We start from the raw sequence: 19051 nt of genomic DNA on the forward strand, positions 1-19051 counted from the left end.
GTTTTTCTGTTTGTCTTTTTCATTTTTAGCCATGGAGTTGTCAGTTTGTTTTAGATTTATGAGTTTGACTGTCCCTTTGGTATCTTTCGTCCCTCTTTTATATCACGGTGTAGTATGAGAGTAACCGAGAAGATTATTGTACATGTTATATCACAGTGTGGTATGAGGGTAAACAGAAAATATGGCTGTACATGTTATATCACGGTGTGGTATGAGAATAAACAGAGAAGATGACTGTACATGTTATATCACAGTGTGGTATGAGGATAAACAGAGCAGATGACTGTACATTTTATATAACAGTGTGGTATGAGGATAAACAGAGTAGATGACTGTACATTTTATATCACGGTGTGGTATGAGAGTAAAGAAAGAAATGACTGAACATGTTTGTTTCAGTGTTTTATGAGGAAAAACAGAGTAGATGACTGTTTATGTTATATCTCAGTGCGGTATGATGGTAAACAGAGGAGATGACTGTACATGTTATATCACAGTGTGGTATGCAGATAAACAGAGAAGATGACTGTACATTTCACATTTCAGTGTGGTATGAGGATAAATAGAGGAGATGACTTCACTTCTTATATTACAGTGTGGTATGAGGATAAACAAAGTAGATGACTGTACATGTTGTATCACAGTGTGGTATGAGGGAAACAGAGAAGATGACTGTACATGTATATCACGGTGTGGTATGAGAGTAAACAAAGTAGATGACTTCACTTGTTATATTACAGTGTGGCATGAGGATAAACAGAGTAGATGACTGTACATGTTATTTCACAGTGTGGTATGAGGATAAACAGAGTAGATGACTGTACATATTTACCAAAGTGTGGCATGAGGCTAAACAGGAAAGATACATGAGGGTAAACAGAGAGGATGACTACATGTTATATCTTAGTGTGGTATGAGGGTAAACATAGAAGATGAGTGTACATGTTATATCACATTGTGGTATGAGGGTAAACATAGAAGATGACTATACATGTTATATCACGGTGTGGTATGATCCTAAACAGGGAAGATAACTGTACATTTTATACCTCAGTGTGGTATGAGGGTAAACAGAAAATATGGTTGTACATGTTATATCACGGTGTGGTATGAGAATAAACAGAGAAGATGACTGTACATGTTATATCACAGTGTGGTATGAGGATAAACAGAGCAGATGACTGTACATTTTATATAACAGTGTGGTATGAGGGTAAACAGAGTAGATGACTGTATATATTATATCACAGTGTGGTATGAGGATAAACAGAGTAGATGACTGTGTATGCTATATTACAGTATGAGGGTAAACAGAGAATAAGACTGTACATTTTATATCACGGTGTGGTATGGAGGTAAACAGAGTAGATGACTGTACATTTTATATAACAGCGTGGTACGAGGGTAAACAGAGTAGATGACTGTACATTTTATATCACATTGTGGTATGAGGTAAAACAGAGTCGATGACTGTCCATGGTACATTACAGTGTGGTATGAGGGTAAACAGAGAATATGACTGTACATGTTATATCACGGTGTGGTATGAGGGTTAACAGAGAAGATGTCTGTACATTTTATATCACAGTGTGGTATGAGGGTCAACAGAGTAAATGACTGTACATGTTATAACACAGTGTGGTATGAGGTAGACAGAGAAGATGACAGTACATGTTATTTCTCAGTAAGGTATGATGATAAACAGAGTAGATGACTGTACATGTTATATCACAGTGTAGTATGATAATAAACAGAGTAGATGACTGTACATTTTATATAACAGTGTGGTACGAGGGTAAACAGAGTAGATGACTGTACATTTTATATCACATTGTGGTATAAGGTAAAACAGAGTCGATGACTGTCCATGTTATATTACAGTTTGGTATGAATGTAAACAGAGAATATGACTGTACATGTTATATCACAGTGTGGTATGAGGTGGTATGAGGCTAAACAGAGAAGATGACTGTACATGTTATATCACAGTGTGGTATGAGGATAAACAGAGTAGATGACTGTACATGTTTACCACAGTGTGGTATGAGGCTAAACAGGGAAGATACATGAGGGTAAACAGAGAGAGTGACTACATGTTATATCTTAGTGTGGTATATTACAGTGTGATATGAGGCAGATATGGGGTCAATTACATTGGAAAGTAGTTAATTACATTCAATTACAATTACAAAATGTTCAATTAAATTACACATTACATTTGACTTTTTTTACCAATGTAATTAATTACATTCCAATTACTTGGCAAATGTAATTAATTACTTCAATTACATTTGAAAGGAAATTTAAGATAAAACATTGAAAACATGCATTTATTCTATGATATGTACATAAGTATTATACATTGCTCTATAGTTATAACAATTAGACAGTGTTCAACTAGTATATACATTTTTGTATTGTGTCATATAACTTATTTAAGCATTTTCCCATTACATTTGACCATCATCAGCTTTTCAAATGTTCCATCAGCCAGTCTGCACCTTTCCGGCCTAAATGTTTTTCCAGCAGTGCTAAATAAGCGTTCAACTGGTGCAGATGTGGCTGGAATAGCTAAATATTGCACTGCTAACTTAGCTAGACGTGGTAAACGTTGACAGTTACTATGCCAATACAAAAGAGGGTCTTTTGACATATCAATACAATTATCTGACAAGTAATCATCCATTTCTGAACTTACAGAAATCCCTGAAGGGTTTCTTTTTCTTTCCACTGATGGGGCTGGCATGAAACTGAAAAGATCATCATTTTTTGCTCGCTTACATGGGGGAGAATTTTGATCACAAGGGGGCTCAGATGATGTAGGGACTTGACTAAGTTTGTCCTTAACAACAGCTAAACACTGATCAATCTGTTCAGTTTCACACCATCTGGTCTTAAATCTTGGGTCTAAAAAGCTAGCAAGAATATATGCTTCATCCTCTACAAACTGAAACAATCTTTCTTCAACAGAAGATTTCAATGATTTTATCATTTTACAATTATAGTCAACTGATATAAGTTTTAACTGGTGTTTTAATCCAAGTGTTACAGGAATTGGCAAGCTAACAGTTACAGTTTTTTCACCTTGGACATTTTTTGTCATATGCATTATCCCTTCAAGAATTTAAACATGTACCTATAGGCCCTAGGGGTATATTTATCTCTCTCTAATTAGCCTTATATCTGTTTAACATAACTGTTATAAAAACAGTCATTATATAGTTTGTAATAAAACAAATAGCCAGAGGTTATATTTATTGGTTATTTAAGTCCTTGAATAAAGTTAATTATGTTAAATCAATGTCTTAAAATATCTATCTAAATCTACTAATTAAGGTCAAGACAGTGACTTCCTAGTGGTTTCTTTTAAAATTATGGCATGTGTCTACATTTTTTTTATCATTCAATACAAAATGAAGAATCTACCATGGTTGTGTTAATACAGAAAGTATACTGTGAAGGCTTTTCTTTGTCAGCTTACAACATTTGTTAAGATTATTGCTTTTAATAATTTTTTGAGAAAACACAAGATTTAATCTTTTGATCCAAAATTTCAAATGTAATTGACTTGTTATTGAAAAGTAATTGTCAATTACAGGCAATTTTGGCTATGTAATTAATTACATTCAATTACATGTAATTGAAAAAATGCTCAATTACACATTACATTCAATTACATGATCAATTGTAATTAATTACAGTCAATTACAATTACATATTTCAATTACCCCATGTCTGATATGAGGGTAAACAGAGAATATGACTGTACATGTTATATCACGGTGTGGTATGAGGGTTAACAGAGAAGATGACTGTACATTTTATATCACAGTGTGGTATGAGGGTCAACAGAGTAGATGACTGTACATGTTATAACACAGTGTGGTATGCGGTACACAGAGAAGATGACTGTACATGTTATTTCTCAGTAAGGTATGATGATAAACAGAGTAGATGACTGTACATTTTGTATCACAGTGTGATATGAAGGTAAACAGAGTAGATGACTGTACATTTTATTTCACGGTGTGGTATGAGGGTAAACAGAGAAAAATACTCTACATGTTATGTCACAGTGTGATATGAGGATAAACAGATTAGATGACTGTACATGTTATATATCAGTATGGCATGAGGATAAACAGAGTAAATGACTGTACATTTTACATAACAGTGTGATATGAGGGTAAACAAAGTAGATGACTGTACATGTTATATCAAAGTGTGGTATGAGGATAAACAGAGTAGATGACTGTACATGTTATACCACACTGTGGTATGAGGGTAAACAGAGTAGATGGCTGTACATGTTATATCATACTGTGGTATGAGGGTAAACAGAGGAGATGACTTCAATTCTTATATCACGGAGTGGTATTAGGATAAACAAAGTAGATGACTGTACATGTTATATCACATTGTGGTATAAGGAAACAGAGAAGATGACTGTACATGTTATATCACAGTGTGGTATGAAGGTAAACAGAGACGATGACTGTACATGTTATATGTCAGTGTTGTATTAGGAAAAACAGAGTAGATGACTGTACATGTTATATCTCAGTGCGGTATGATGGTAAACATAGAAGATGACTGTACATGTTATATCACAGTGTGGTATGAGGGTAAACAGGGTAGATGACTGTACATTTTATATTTCAGTGTGGTATGAGGGTAAACAGAGGAGATGACTTCACTTCTTATATTACAGTGTGGTATGAGGGAAACAGAGAAGATGACTGTACATTTTATATCACAGTGTGGTATGAGGGTAAACAGGGTATATTAATGTACATGTTATATCACAGTTTGGTATAAGGGAAACAGAGAAGATGACTGTACATTTTATATCACAGTGTGGTATGAGTGTAAACAGAAAAGATGACTGTACATGTTATATCATAGTGTGGTATGAGGGTAAACAAGGTAGATGACTGTACATCTTATAGCACAGTGTGGTATGAGGGTAAACAGAGAAGATGACTGTACATGTTATATCACAGTGTGGTATGAGGGTAAACAGAGTAGATGACTGTACATTTTATATCTCAGTGTGGTATGAGGATAAACATAAAAGATGACTGTACATGTATATCACGGTGTGGTATGAGAGTAAACAGAGTAGATGACTGTACATGTTATATCTGAGTGTGGTATGAGGATAAACAGAGTTGGTGGCTGAACATGGTATATCACAGTGTGGTATGAGGGTAAACAGAGAAAAATACTCTACATGTTATGTCACAGTGTGATATGAGGATAAACAGATTAGATGACTGTACATGTTATATATCAGTATGGCATGAGGATAAACAGAGTAAATGACTGTACATTTTACATCACAGTGTGATATGAGGGTAAACAAAGTAGATGACTGTACATGTTATATCAAAGTGTGGTATGAGGATAAACAGAGTAGATGACTGTTTATGTTATACCACACTGTGGTATGAGGGTAAACAGAGTAGATGGCTGTACATGTTATATCATACTGTGGTATGAGGGTAAACAGAGGAGATGACTTCAATTCTTATATCACGGAGTGGTATTAGGATAAACAAAGTAGATGACTGTACATGTTATATCACATTGTGGTATAAGGAAACAGAGAAGATGACTGTACATGTTATATCACAGTGTGGTATGAAGGTAAACAGAGACGATGACTGTACATGTTATATGTCAGTGTTGTATTAGGAAAAACAGAGTAGATGACTGTACATGTTATATCTCAGTGCGGTATGATGGTAAACATAGAAGATAACTGTACATGTTATATCACAGTGTGGTATGAGGGTAAACAGGGTAGATGACTGTACATTTTATATTTCAGTGTGGTATGAGGGTTAACAGAGGAGATGACTTCACTTCTTATATTACAGTGTGGTATGAGGGAAACAGAGAAGATGACTGTACATTTTATATCACAGTGTGGTATGAGGGTAAACAGGGTATATTAATGTACATGTTATATCACAGTTTGGTATAAGGGAAACAGAGAAGATGACTGTACATTTTATATCACAGTGTGGTATGAGTGTAAACAGAAAAGATGACTGTACATGTTATATCATAGTGTGGTATGAGGGTAAACAAGGTAGATGACTGTACATCTTATAGCACAGTGTGGTATGAGGGTAAACAGAGAAGATGACTGTACATGTTATATCACAGTGTGGTATGAGGGTAAACAGAGTAGATGACTGTACATTTTATATCTCAGTGTGGTATGAGGATAAACATAAAAGATGACTGTACATGTATATCACGGTGTGGTATGAGAGTACACAGAGTAGATGACTGTACATGTTATATCTGAGTGTGGTATGAGGATAAACAGAGTTGGTGGCTGAACATGGTATATCACAGTGTGGTATGAGGATAACCAGAGTAGATGACTGTACATGTTATATCACAGTGTTGTATGAGGGTAAACAGAGAATATGACTGTACATGTTATATCACAGTGTGGTATGAGGGTAAACAGAGTAGATGACTGTACATGTTATATAACATTGTGGTATGAGGGTAAACATGGAAGATGACTGTACATGTTATATCACGTTGTGGTGTGAGGGTAAACAGAGAAGATGGCTGTACATTTTATATCTCAGTGTGGTATGAGGGTAAACAAAGAAGATGATTTTACTTGTTATATCACAGTGTGGCATGAGGATAAACAGAGTAGGTGACTGTACATGTTATTTCACAATGTGGTATGAGGGTAAACAGAGCAGATGAATGTACATGTTATTTCACAGTGTGTTATGAGGATATACAGAGAAGATGGCTGTACATGTTATATCACAGTGTGGTATGAGGGTAAACAGAGCAGATGACTGTACTCGTTACATCTCAGTGTGGCATGAGGATAAACAGAGTAGATGACTGTACATGTAATATCACAGTGTTGTATGAGGGTAAACAGAGAAGATGGCTGTTCATTTTATATCACAGTGTGGTATGAGGTTAAACAGAGTAGATGGCTTTACTGTACATGTTATATCACAATGTGGTATGAGGATAAATAGAGAAGATGACTGTACATGTTATATCACAGTGGGGTATGAGGGTAAACAGAGAAGACTACTGTACATGTTAAGTCACAGTGTGACATGAGTATATACAGAGTAGATGACTGTACATGTTATATCTCAGTGTGACATGAGGATAAAAAAGTAGATGACTGTACATTTTATATCACAGTGTGGTATGAGGGTAAACAGAGTAGATGACTGTACAAGTTATATCACAGTGTTGCATGAGGGTAAACAGAGAATATGACTGTACATGTTATATCACAGTGTGGTATGAGGGTAAACAGAGTAGATGACTGTACATGTTATATAACATTGTGGTATGAGGGTAAACATGGAAGATGACTGTACATGTTATATCACGTTGTGGTATGAGGGTAAACAGAGAATATGAATGTACATGTTATATCACAGTGTGGTATGATTGTAAACAGAGTAGATGACTGTACATGTTATATAACATTGTGGTATGAGGGTTAACATGGAAGATGACTGTACATGTTGTATCTGAGTGTGGTATGAGGATAAACAGAGTTGGTGGCTGAACATGGTATATCACAGTGTGGTATGAGGATAACCAGAGTAGATGACTGTACATGTTATATCACAGTGTTGTATGAGGGTAAACAGAGAATGTGACTGTACATGTTATATCACGTTGTGGTGTGAGGGTAAACAGAGAAGATGACTGTACATTTTATATCTCAGTGTGGTATGAGGGTAAACAAAGAAGATGATTTTACTTGTTATATCACAGTAAGGCATGAGGATAAACAGAGTAGGTGACTGTACATGTTATTTCACAGTGTGTTATGAGGATATACAGAGAAGATGGCTGTACATGTTATATCACAGTGTGGTATGAGGGTAAACAGAGCAGATGACTGTACACGTTACATCTCAGTGTGGCATGAGGATAAACAGAGTAGATGACTGTACATGTAATATCACAGTGTTGTATGAGGGTAAACAGAGAAGACGGCTGTTCATTTTATATCACAGTGTGGTATGAGGTTAAACAGAGTAGATGACTTTACTGTACACGTTACATCTCAGTGTGGCATGAGGATAAACAGAGTAGATGACTGTACAAGTTATATCACAGTGTTGCATGAGGGTAAACAGAGAATATGACTGTACATGTTATATCACAGTGTGGTATGAGGGTAAACAGAGTAGATGACTGTACATGTTATATAACATTGTGGTATGAGGGTAAACATGGAAGATGACTGTACATGTTATATCACGTTGTGGTATGAGGGTAAACAGAGAATATGAATGTACATGTTATATCACAGTGTGGTATGAGGGTAAACAGAGTAGATGACTGTACATGTTATATAACATTGTGGTATGAGGGTAAACATGGAAGATGACTGTACATGTTGTATCTGAGTGTGGTATGAGGATAAACAGAGTTGGTGGCTGAACATGGTATATCACAGTGTGGTATGAGGATAACCAGAGTAGATGACTGTACATGTTATATCACAGTGTTGTATGAGGGTAAACAGAGAATGTGACTGTACATGTTATATCACAGTGTGGTATAAGGGTAAACAGAGTAGATGACTGTACATGTTATATAACATTGTGGTATGAGGGTAAACATGGAAGATGACTGTACATGTTATATCACGTTGTGGTGTGAGGGTAAACAGAGAAGATGACTGTACATTTTATATCTCAGTGTGGTATGAGGGTAAACAAAGAAGATGATTTTACTTGTTATATCACAGTGTGGCATGAGGATAAACAGAGTAGGTGACTGTACATGTTATTTCACAATGTGGTATGAGGGTAAACAGAGCAGATGAATGTACATGTTATTTCACAGTGTGTTATGAGGATATACAGAGAAGATGGCTGTACATGTTATATCACAGTGTGGTATGAGGGTAAACAGAGCAGATGACTGTACACGTTACATCTCAGTGTGGCATGAGGATAAACAGAGTAGATGACTGTACATGTAATATCACAGTGTTGTATGAGGGTAAACAGAGAAGATGGCTGTTCATTTTATATCACAGTGTGGTATGAGGTTAAACAGAGTAGATGACTTTACTGTACATGTTATATCACAATGTGGTATGAGGATACATAGAGAAGATGACTGTACATGTTATATCACAGTGGGGTATGAGGGTAAACAGAGAAGACTACTGTACATGTTTAGTCACAGTGTGACATGAGGATATACAGAGTAGATGACTGTGCATGTTATATCTCAGTGTGACATGAGGATAAAAAAAGTAGATGACTGTACATTTTATATCACAGTGTGGTATGAGGGTAAACAGAGTAGATGACTGTACATGTTATATAACATGGTGGTATGAGGGTAAACATGGAAGATGACTGTACATGTTATATCTGAGTGTGGTATGAGGATAAACAGAGTTGGTGGCTGAACATGGTATATCACAGTGTGGTATGAGGATAACCATAGTAGATGACTGTACATGTTATATCACAGTGTTGTATGAGGGTAAACAGAGAATATGACTGTACATGTTATATCACAGTGTGGTATGAGGGTAAACAGAGTAGATGACTGTACATGTTATATAACATTGTGGTATGAGGGTAAACATGGAAGATGACTGTACATGTTATATCACGTTGTGGTGTGAGGGTAAACAGAGAAGATGACTGTACATTTTATATTACAGTGTGGTATGAGGGTAAACAGTGTAGATGACTGTACATGTTATATCTCAATGTGGTATGAGGATAAATAGAGAAGATGCCTGTACATGTTATATCACAGTGGGGTATGAGGGTAAACAGAGAAGACTACTGTACATGTTAAGTCACAGTGTGACATGAGGATATACAGAGTAGATGACTGCACATGTTATATCTCAGTGTGACATGAGGATAAAAAAAGTAGATGACTGTACATTTTATATCATAGTGTGGTATGAGGGTAAACAGAGTAGATGACTGTACAAGTTATATCACAGTGTTGTATGAGGGTAAACAGAGTAGATGACTGTTAATGTTATATAACATTGTGGTATGAGGGTAAACACGGAAGATGACTGTACATGTTATATCACGTTGTGGTATGAGGGTAAACAGAGAAGATGACTGTACATTTTATATCACAGTGTTGTATGAGGGTAAACAGAGAATATGACTGTACATGTTATATCACGGTGTGGTATGAGGGTTAACAGAGAAGATGACTGTACATATTATATCACAGTTTGGTACGAGGGTCAACAGAGTAGATGACTGTACATGTTATAACACAGTGTGGTATGAGGTAGACAGAGAAGATGACTGTACATGTTATTTCTCAGTAAGGTATGATGATAAACAGAGTAGATGACTGTACATTTTATATCACAGTGTGATATGAAGGTAAACAGAGTAGATGACTGTACATTTTATATCACGGTGTGGTATGAGGGTAAACAGAGAAAAATACTGTTCATGTTATGTCACAGTGTGATATGAGGATAAACAGATTATATGACTGTACATGTTATATCTCAGTGTGGCATGAGGATAAACAGAGTAAATGACTGTACATTTTACATCACAGTGTGATATGAGGGTAAACAAAGTAGATGACTGTACATTTTATATCACGGTATGGTATGGGAGTAAAGAAAGAAGACGACTGTACATGTTTGTTTCAGTGTTGTATGAGGAAAAACAGAGTTTATGTTATATCTCAGTGCAATATGATGGTAAACAGTGAAGATGACTGTACATTTCATATTTCAGTGTGGTATGAGGATAAATAGAGGAGATGACTACACTTATATTACAGTGTGGTATGAGGATAAAAAAAGTAGATGACTGTACATGATATATCACAGTGTGGTATGAGGATAAACAGACTAGATGACTGTACATGTTATATCACACTGTGGTATGAGGGTAAACAGAGTAGATGGCTGTACATGTAATATCATACTGTGGTATGGGGGTAAACAGAGGAGATGACTTCAATTCTTATATCACGGAGTGGTATTAGGATAAACAAAGTAGATGACTGTACATGTTATATCACACTATGGTATAAGGGAAACAGAGAAGATGACTGTACATTTTATATCACAGTGTGGTATGAAGGTAAACAGAGACGATGACTGTACATGTTATATGTCAGTGTTGTATTAGGAAAAACAGAGTAGATGACTGTACATGCTATATCTCAGTGCGGTATGATGGTAAACATAGAAGATGACTGTACATGTTATATCACAGTGTGGTATGAGGGTAAACAGGGTAGATGACTGTACATTTTATATTTCAGTGAGTTATGAGGGTAAACAGAGGAGATGACTTCACTTCTTATATTACAGTGTGGTATGAGGGAAACAGAGAAGATGACTGTACATTTTATATCACAGTGTGGTGTGAGGGTAAACAGGGTATAATACTGTACATGTTATATCAAAGTTTGGTATAAGGGAAACAGAGAAGATGACTGTACATTTTATATCACAGTGTAGTATGAGGGTAAACAGAAAAGATGACTGTACATGTTATATCACAGTGTGGTATGAGGGTAAACAGGGTAGATGACTGTACATCTTATAGCACAGTGTGGTATGAGGGTACACAGAGAAGATGACTGTACATGTTATATCACAGTGTGGTATGAGGGTAAACAGAGTAGATGACTGCACATTTTATATCTCAGTGTGGTATGAGGGTAAACATAAAAGATGACTGTACATGTATATCACGGTGTGGTATGAGAGTAAACAGAGTAGATGACTGTACATGTTATATCTGAGTGTGGTATGAGGATAAACAGAGTTGGTGGCTGAACATGGTATATCACAGTGTGGTATGAGGATAACCAGAGTAGATGACTGTACATGTTATATCACAGTGTTGTATGAGGGTAAACAGAGAATATGACTGTACATGTTATATCACAGTGTGGTATGAGGGTAAACAGAGTAGATGACTGTACATGTTATATAACATTGTGGTATGAGGGTAAACATGGAAGATGACTGTACATGTTATATCACGTTGTGGTGTGAGGGTAAACAGAGAAGATGACTGTACATTTTATATCTCAGTGTGGTATGAGGGTAAACAAAGAAGATGATTTTACTTGTTATATCACAGTGTGGCATGAGGATAAACAGAGTAGGTGACTGTACATGTTATTTCACAATGTGGTATGAGGGTAAACAGAGCAGATGAATGTACATGTTATTTCACAGTGTGTTATGAGGATATACAGAGAAGATGGCTGTACATGTTATATCACAGTGTGGTATGAGGGTAAACAGAGTAGATGACTGTACTCGTTACATCTCAGTGTGGCATGAGGATAAACAGAGTAGATGACTGTACATGTAATATCACAGTGTTGTATGAGGGTAAACAGAGAAGATGGCTGTTCATTTTATATCACAGTGTGGTATGAGGTTAAACAGAGTAGATGGCTTTACTGTACATGTTATATCACAATGTGGTATGAGGATAAATAGAGAAGATGACTGTACATGTTATATCACAGTGGGGTATGAGGGTAAACAGAGAAGACTACTGTACATGTTAAGTCACAGTGTGACATGAGTATATACAGAGTAGATGACTGTACATGTTATATCTCAGTGTGACATGAGGATAAAAAAGTAGATGACTGTACATTTTATATCACAGTGTGGTATGAGGGTAAACAGAGTAGATGACTGTACAAGTTATATCACAGTGTTGCATGAGGGTAAACAGAGAATATGACTGTACATGTTATATCACAGTGTGGTATGAGGGTAAACAGAGTAGATGACTGTACATGTTATATAACATTGTGGTATGAGGGTAAACATGGAAGATGACTGTACATGTTATATCACGTTGTGGTATGAGGGTAAACAGAGAATATGAATGTACATGTTATATCACAGTGTGGTATGAGGGTAAACAGAGTAGATGACTGTACATGTTATATAACATTGTGGTATGAGGGTTAACATGGAAGATGACTGTACATGTTGTATCTGAGTGTGGTATGAGGATAAACAGAGTTGGTGGCTGAACATGGTATATCACAGTGTGGTATGAGGATAACCAGAGTAGATGACTGTACATGTTATATCACAGTGTTGTATGAGGGTAAACAGAGAATGTGACTGTACATGTTATATCACAGTGTGGTATAAGGGTAAACAGAGTAGATGACTGTACATGTTATATAACATTGTGGTATGAGGGTAAACATGGAAGATGACTGTACATGTTATATCACGTTGTGGTGTGAGGGTAAACAGAGAAGATGACTGTACATTTTATATCTCAGTTTGGTATGAGGGTAAACAAAGAAGATGATTTTACTTGTTATATCACAGTAAGGCATGAGGATAAACAGAGTAGGTGACTGTACATGTTATTTCACAATGTGGTATGAGGGTAAACAGAGCAGATGAATGTACATGTTATTTCACAGTGTGTTATGAGGATATACAGAGAAGATGGCTTTACATGTTATATCACAGTGTGGTATGAGGGTAAACAGAGCAGATGACTGTACACGTTACATCTCAGTGTGGCATGAAGATAAACAGAGTAGATGACTGTACATGTAATATCACAGTGTTGTATGAGGGTAAACAGAGAAGATGGCTGTTCATTTTATATCACAGTGTGGTATGAGGTTAAACAGAGTAGATGACTTTACTGTACACGTTACATCTCAGTGTGGCATGAGGATAAACAGAGTAGATGACTGTACAAGTTATATCACAGTGTTGCATGAGGGTAAACAGAGAATATGACTGTACATGTTATATCACAGTGTGGTATGAGGGTAAACAGAGTAGATGACTGTACATGTTATATAACATTGTGGTATGAGGGTAAACATGGAAGATGACTGTACATGTTATATCACGTTGTGGTATGAGGGTAAACAGAGAATATGAATGTACATGTTATATCACAGTGTGGTATGAGGATAAACAGAGTAGATGACTGTACATGTTATATAACATTGTGGTATGAGGGTAAACATGGAAGATGACTGTACATGTTGTATCTGAGTGTGGTATGAGGATAAACAGAGTTGGTAGCTGAACATGGTATATCACAGTGTGGTATGAGGATAACCAGAGTAGATGACTGTACATGTTATATCACAGTGTTGTATGAGGGTAAACAGAGAATGTGACTGTACATGTTATATCACAGTGTGGTATAAGGGTAAACAGAGTAGATGACTGTACATGTTATATAACATTGTGGTATGAGGGTAAACATGGAAGATGACTGTACATGTTATATCACGTTGTGGTGTGAGGGTAAACAGAGAAGATGACTGTACATTTTATATCTCAGTGTGGTATGAGGGTAAACAAAGAAGATGATTTTACTTGTTATATCACAGTGTGGCATGAGGATAAACAGAGTAGGTGACTGTACATGTTATTTCACAATGTGGTATGAGGGTAAACAGAGCAGATGAATGTACATGTTATTTCACAGTGTGTTATGAGGATATACAGAGAAGATGGCTATACATGTTATATCACAGTGTGGTATGAGGGTAAACAGAGCAGATGACTGTACACGTTACATCTCAGTGTGGCATGAGGATAAACAGAGTAGATGACTGTACATGTAATATCACAGTGTTGTATGAGAGTAAACAGAGAAGATGGCTGTTCATTTTATATCACAGTGTGGTATGAGGTTAAACAGAGTAGATGACTTTACTGTACATGTTATATCACAATGTGGTATGAGGATAAATAGAGAAGATGACTGTACATGTTATATCACAGTGGGGTATGAGGGTAAACAGAGAAGACTACTGTACATGTTTAGTCACAGTGTGACATGAGGATATACAGAGTAGATGACTGTGCATGTTATATCTCAGTGTGACATGAGGATAAAAAAAGTAGATGACTGTACATTTTATATCACAGTGTGGTATGAGGGTAAACAGAGTAGATGACTGTACATGTTATATAACATGGTGGTATGAGGGTAAACATGGAAGATGACTGTACATGTTATGTCTGAGTGTGGTATGAGGATAAACAGAGTTGGTGGCTGAACATGGTATATCACAGTGTGCTATGAGGATAACCAGAGTAGATGACTGTACATGTTATATCACAGTGTTGTATGAGGGTAAACAGAGAATATGACTGTACATGTTATATCACAGTGTGGTATGAGGGTAAACAGAGTAGATGACTGTACATGTTATATAACATTGTGGTATGAGGGTAAACATGGAAGATGACTGTACATGTTATATCACGTTGTGGTGTGAGGGTAAACAGAGAAGATGACTGTACATTTTATATTACAGTGTGGTATGAGGGTAAACAGTGTAGATGACTGTACATGTTATATCACAATGTGGTATGAGGGTAAACAGAGAAGACTACTGTACATGTTAAGTCACAGTGTGACATGAGGATATACAGAGTAGATGACTGTACATGTTATATCTCAGTGTGACATGAGGATAAAAAAAGTAGATGACTGTACATTTTATATCATAGTGTGGTATGAGGGTAAACAGAGTAGATGACTGTACAAGTTATATCACAGTGTTGTATGAGGGTAAACAGAGAATATGACTGTACATGTTATATCACAGTGTGGTATGAGGGTAAACAGAGTAGATGACTGTACATGTTATATAACATTGTGGTATGAGGGTAAACACGGAAGATGACTGTACATGTTATATCACGTTGTGGTATGAGGGTAAACAGAGAAGATGACTGTACATTTTATATCACAGTGTTGTATGAGGGTAAACAGAGAATATGACTGTACATGTTATATCACGGTGTGGTATGAGGGTTAACAGAGAAGATGACTGTACATATTATATCACAGTTTGGTACGAGGGTCAACAGAGTAGATGACTGTACATGTTATAACACAGTGTGGTATGAGGTAGACAGAGAAGATGACTGTACATGTTATTTCTCAGTAAGGTATGATGATAAACAGAGTAGATGACTGTACATTTTATATCACAGTGTGATATGAAGGTAAACAGAGTAGATGACTGTACATTTTATATCACGGTGTGGTATGAGGGTAAACAGAGAAAAATACTGTACATGTTATGTTACAGTGTGATATGAGGATAAACAGATTATATGACTGTACATGTTATATCTCAGTGTGGCATGAGGATAAACAGAGTAAATGACTGTACATTTTACATCACAGTGTGATATGAGGGTAAACAAAGTAGATGACTGTACATTTTATATCACGGTATGGTATGGGAGTAAAGAAAGAAGACGACTGTACATGTTTGTTTCAGTGTTGTATGAGGAAAAACAGAGTTTATGTTATATCTCAGTGCAATATGATGGTAAACAGTGAAGATGACTGTACATTTCATATTTCAGTGTGGTATGAGGATAAATAGAGGAGATGACTACACTTATATTACAGTGTGGTATGAGGATAAAAAAAGTAGATGACTGTACATGATATATCACAGTGTGGTATGAGGATAAACAGACTAGATGACTGTACATGTTATATCACACTGTGGTATGAGGGTAAACAGAGTAGATGGCTGTACATGTAATATCATACTGTGGTATGGGGGTAAACAGAGGAGATGACTTCAATTCTTATATCACGGAGTGGTATTAGGATAAACAAAGTAGATGACTGTACATGTTATATCACACTTTGGTATAAGGGAAACAGAGAAGATGACTGTACATTTTATATCACAGTGTGGTATGAAGGTAAACAGAGACGATGACTGTACATGTTATATGTCAGTGTTGTATTAGGAAAAACAGAGTAGATGACTGTACATGCTATATCTCAGTGCGGTATGATGGTAAACATAGAAGATGACTGTACATGTTATATCACAGTGTGGTATGAGGGTAAACAGGGTAGATGACTGTACATTTTATATTTCAGTGAGTTATGAGGGTAAACAGAGGAGATGACTTCACTTCTTATATTACAGCGTGGTATGAGGGAAACAGAGAAGATGACTGTACATTTTATATCACAGTGTGGTATGAGGGTAAACAGGGTATATTACTGTACATGTTATATCAAAGTTTGGTATAAGGGAAACAGAGAAGATGACTGTACATTTTATATCACAGTGTAGTATGAGGGTAAACAGAAAAGATGACTGTACATGTTATATCACAGTGTGGTATGAGGGTAAACAGGGTAGATGACTGTACATCTTATAGCACAGTGTGGTATGAGGGTACACAGAGAAGATGACTGTACATGTTATATCACAGTGTGGTATGAGGGTAAACAGAGTAGATGACTGCACATTTTATATCTCAGTGTGGTATGAGGGTAAACATAAAAGATGACTGTACATGTATATCACGGTGTGGTATGAGAGTAAACAGAGTAGATGACTGTACATGTTATATTTGAGTGTGGTATGAGGATAAACAGAGTAGATGACTGTACATGTTATATAACAGTGTTGTATGAGGGTAAACATGGAAGATGACTGTACATGTTATATCACGTTGTAGTATGAGGGTAAACAGAGAAGATGACTGTACATTTTATATCTCAGTGTGGTATGAGGGTAAACAAAGAAGATGACTTTACTTGTTATTTCACAGTGTGGCATGAGGATAAACAGAGTAGGTGACTGTACATGTAATATCACAGTGTTGTATGAGGGTAAACAGAGAAGATGGCTGTTCATGTTATATCACAGTGTGGTATGAGGTTAAACAGAGTAGATGACTTTACTGTACATGTTATATCACAATGTGGTATGAGGATAAATAGAGAAGATGACTGTACATGTTATATCACAGTGTGGTATGAGAGTAAACAGAGAAGACTACTGTACATGTTAAGTCACAGTGTGACATGAGGATATACAGAGTAGATGACTGTACATGTTATATCTCAGTGTGACATGAGGATAAAAAAAGTAGATGACTGTACATTTTATATCACAGTGTGGTATGAGGGTAAACAGAGAAGATGACTGTACATGTTAAATCACAGTGTGGTATAAGGGTATACAGGGTAGATGACTTACATTTTATAGCACAGTTTGGTATGAGGGTAAACAGAGAAGATGACTGTACATGTTATATCGCAGTGCGGTATGATGGTAAACAGAGTAGATGACTGTACATTTTATATTTCAGTATGGTATGAGAGTAAACAGAGGAAATGACTTCACTTCTTATATTACAGTATGGTATGAGGGTAAACAGAGTAGATGACTGTACATGTTATATCACAGTGTGGTATGAGGGTAAACAGAGTAGATGGCTGTACATGTTATATCACAGTGTGGTATGAGGGTAAACAGAGGAGATGACTTCAATTCTTATATCACGGAGTGGTATTAGGATAAACAAAGTAGATGACTGTACATGTTATATCACAGTGTGGTATGAGGATAACCAGAGTAGATGACTGTACATGTAATATCACAGTGTTGTATGAGGGTAAACAGAGTAGACGACTATACATGTTATATAACAGTGTGGTATGAGGATAAACAGAGTAGATGACTGTACATGTTATATCACACTGTGGTATGAGGGTAAACAGAGTAGATGGCTGTACATGTTATATCACACTGTGGTATGAGGGTAAACAGAGGAGATGACTTCAATTCTTATATCACGGAGTGGTATTAGGATAAACAAAGTAGGTGACTGTACATGTTATATCATATTGTGGTATGAGGGAAACAGAAACAATGACTGTACATTTTATATCACAGTGTGGTATGAAGGTAAACAGAGAAGATGACTGTACATGTTATATCTCAGTGTTGTATTAGGAGAAACAGAGTAGATGACTGTACATGTTATATCTCAGTGCGGTATGATGGTAAACATAGAAGATGACTGTACATGTTATATCACAGTGTGGTATGAGGGTAAACATGGTAGATGACTTTACATTTTATATTTCAGTGTGGTATGAGGGTAAACAGAGGAGATGACTTCACTTCTTATATTACAGTGTGGTATGAGGGAAACAGAGAAGATGACTGTACATTTTATATCACA

General features: G+C 36.2%; 1 protein-coding gene across 1 annotated transcript; it reads right to left on the reverse strand.

Annotated features, from left to right (window-relative positions):
- Nucleotides 1-2431: 2431 nt before the first annotated feature.
- On the reverse strand, nucleotides 2432-3109 carry LOC139497767 (zinc finger BED domain-containing protein 4-like). The gene has a single exon (XM_071286003.1). It carries the CDS (start codon nucleotides 3107-3109, stop codon nucleotides 2432-2434), a length of 678 nt encoding a protein of 225 aa, XP_071142104.1.
- Nucleotides 3110-19051: the final 15942 nt, after the last annotated feature.

Source organism: Mytilus edulis, chromosome 12 (assembly GCF_963676685.1).
Source record: "Mytilus edulis chromosome 12, xbMytEdul2.2, whole genome shotgun sequence".
Taxonomy (NCBI): domain Eukaryota; kingdom Metazoa; phylum Mollusca; class Bivalvia; order Mytilida; family Mytilidae; genus Mytilus; species Mytilus edulis.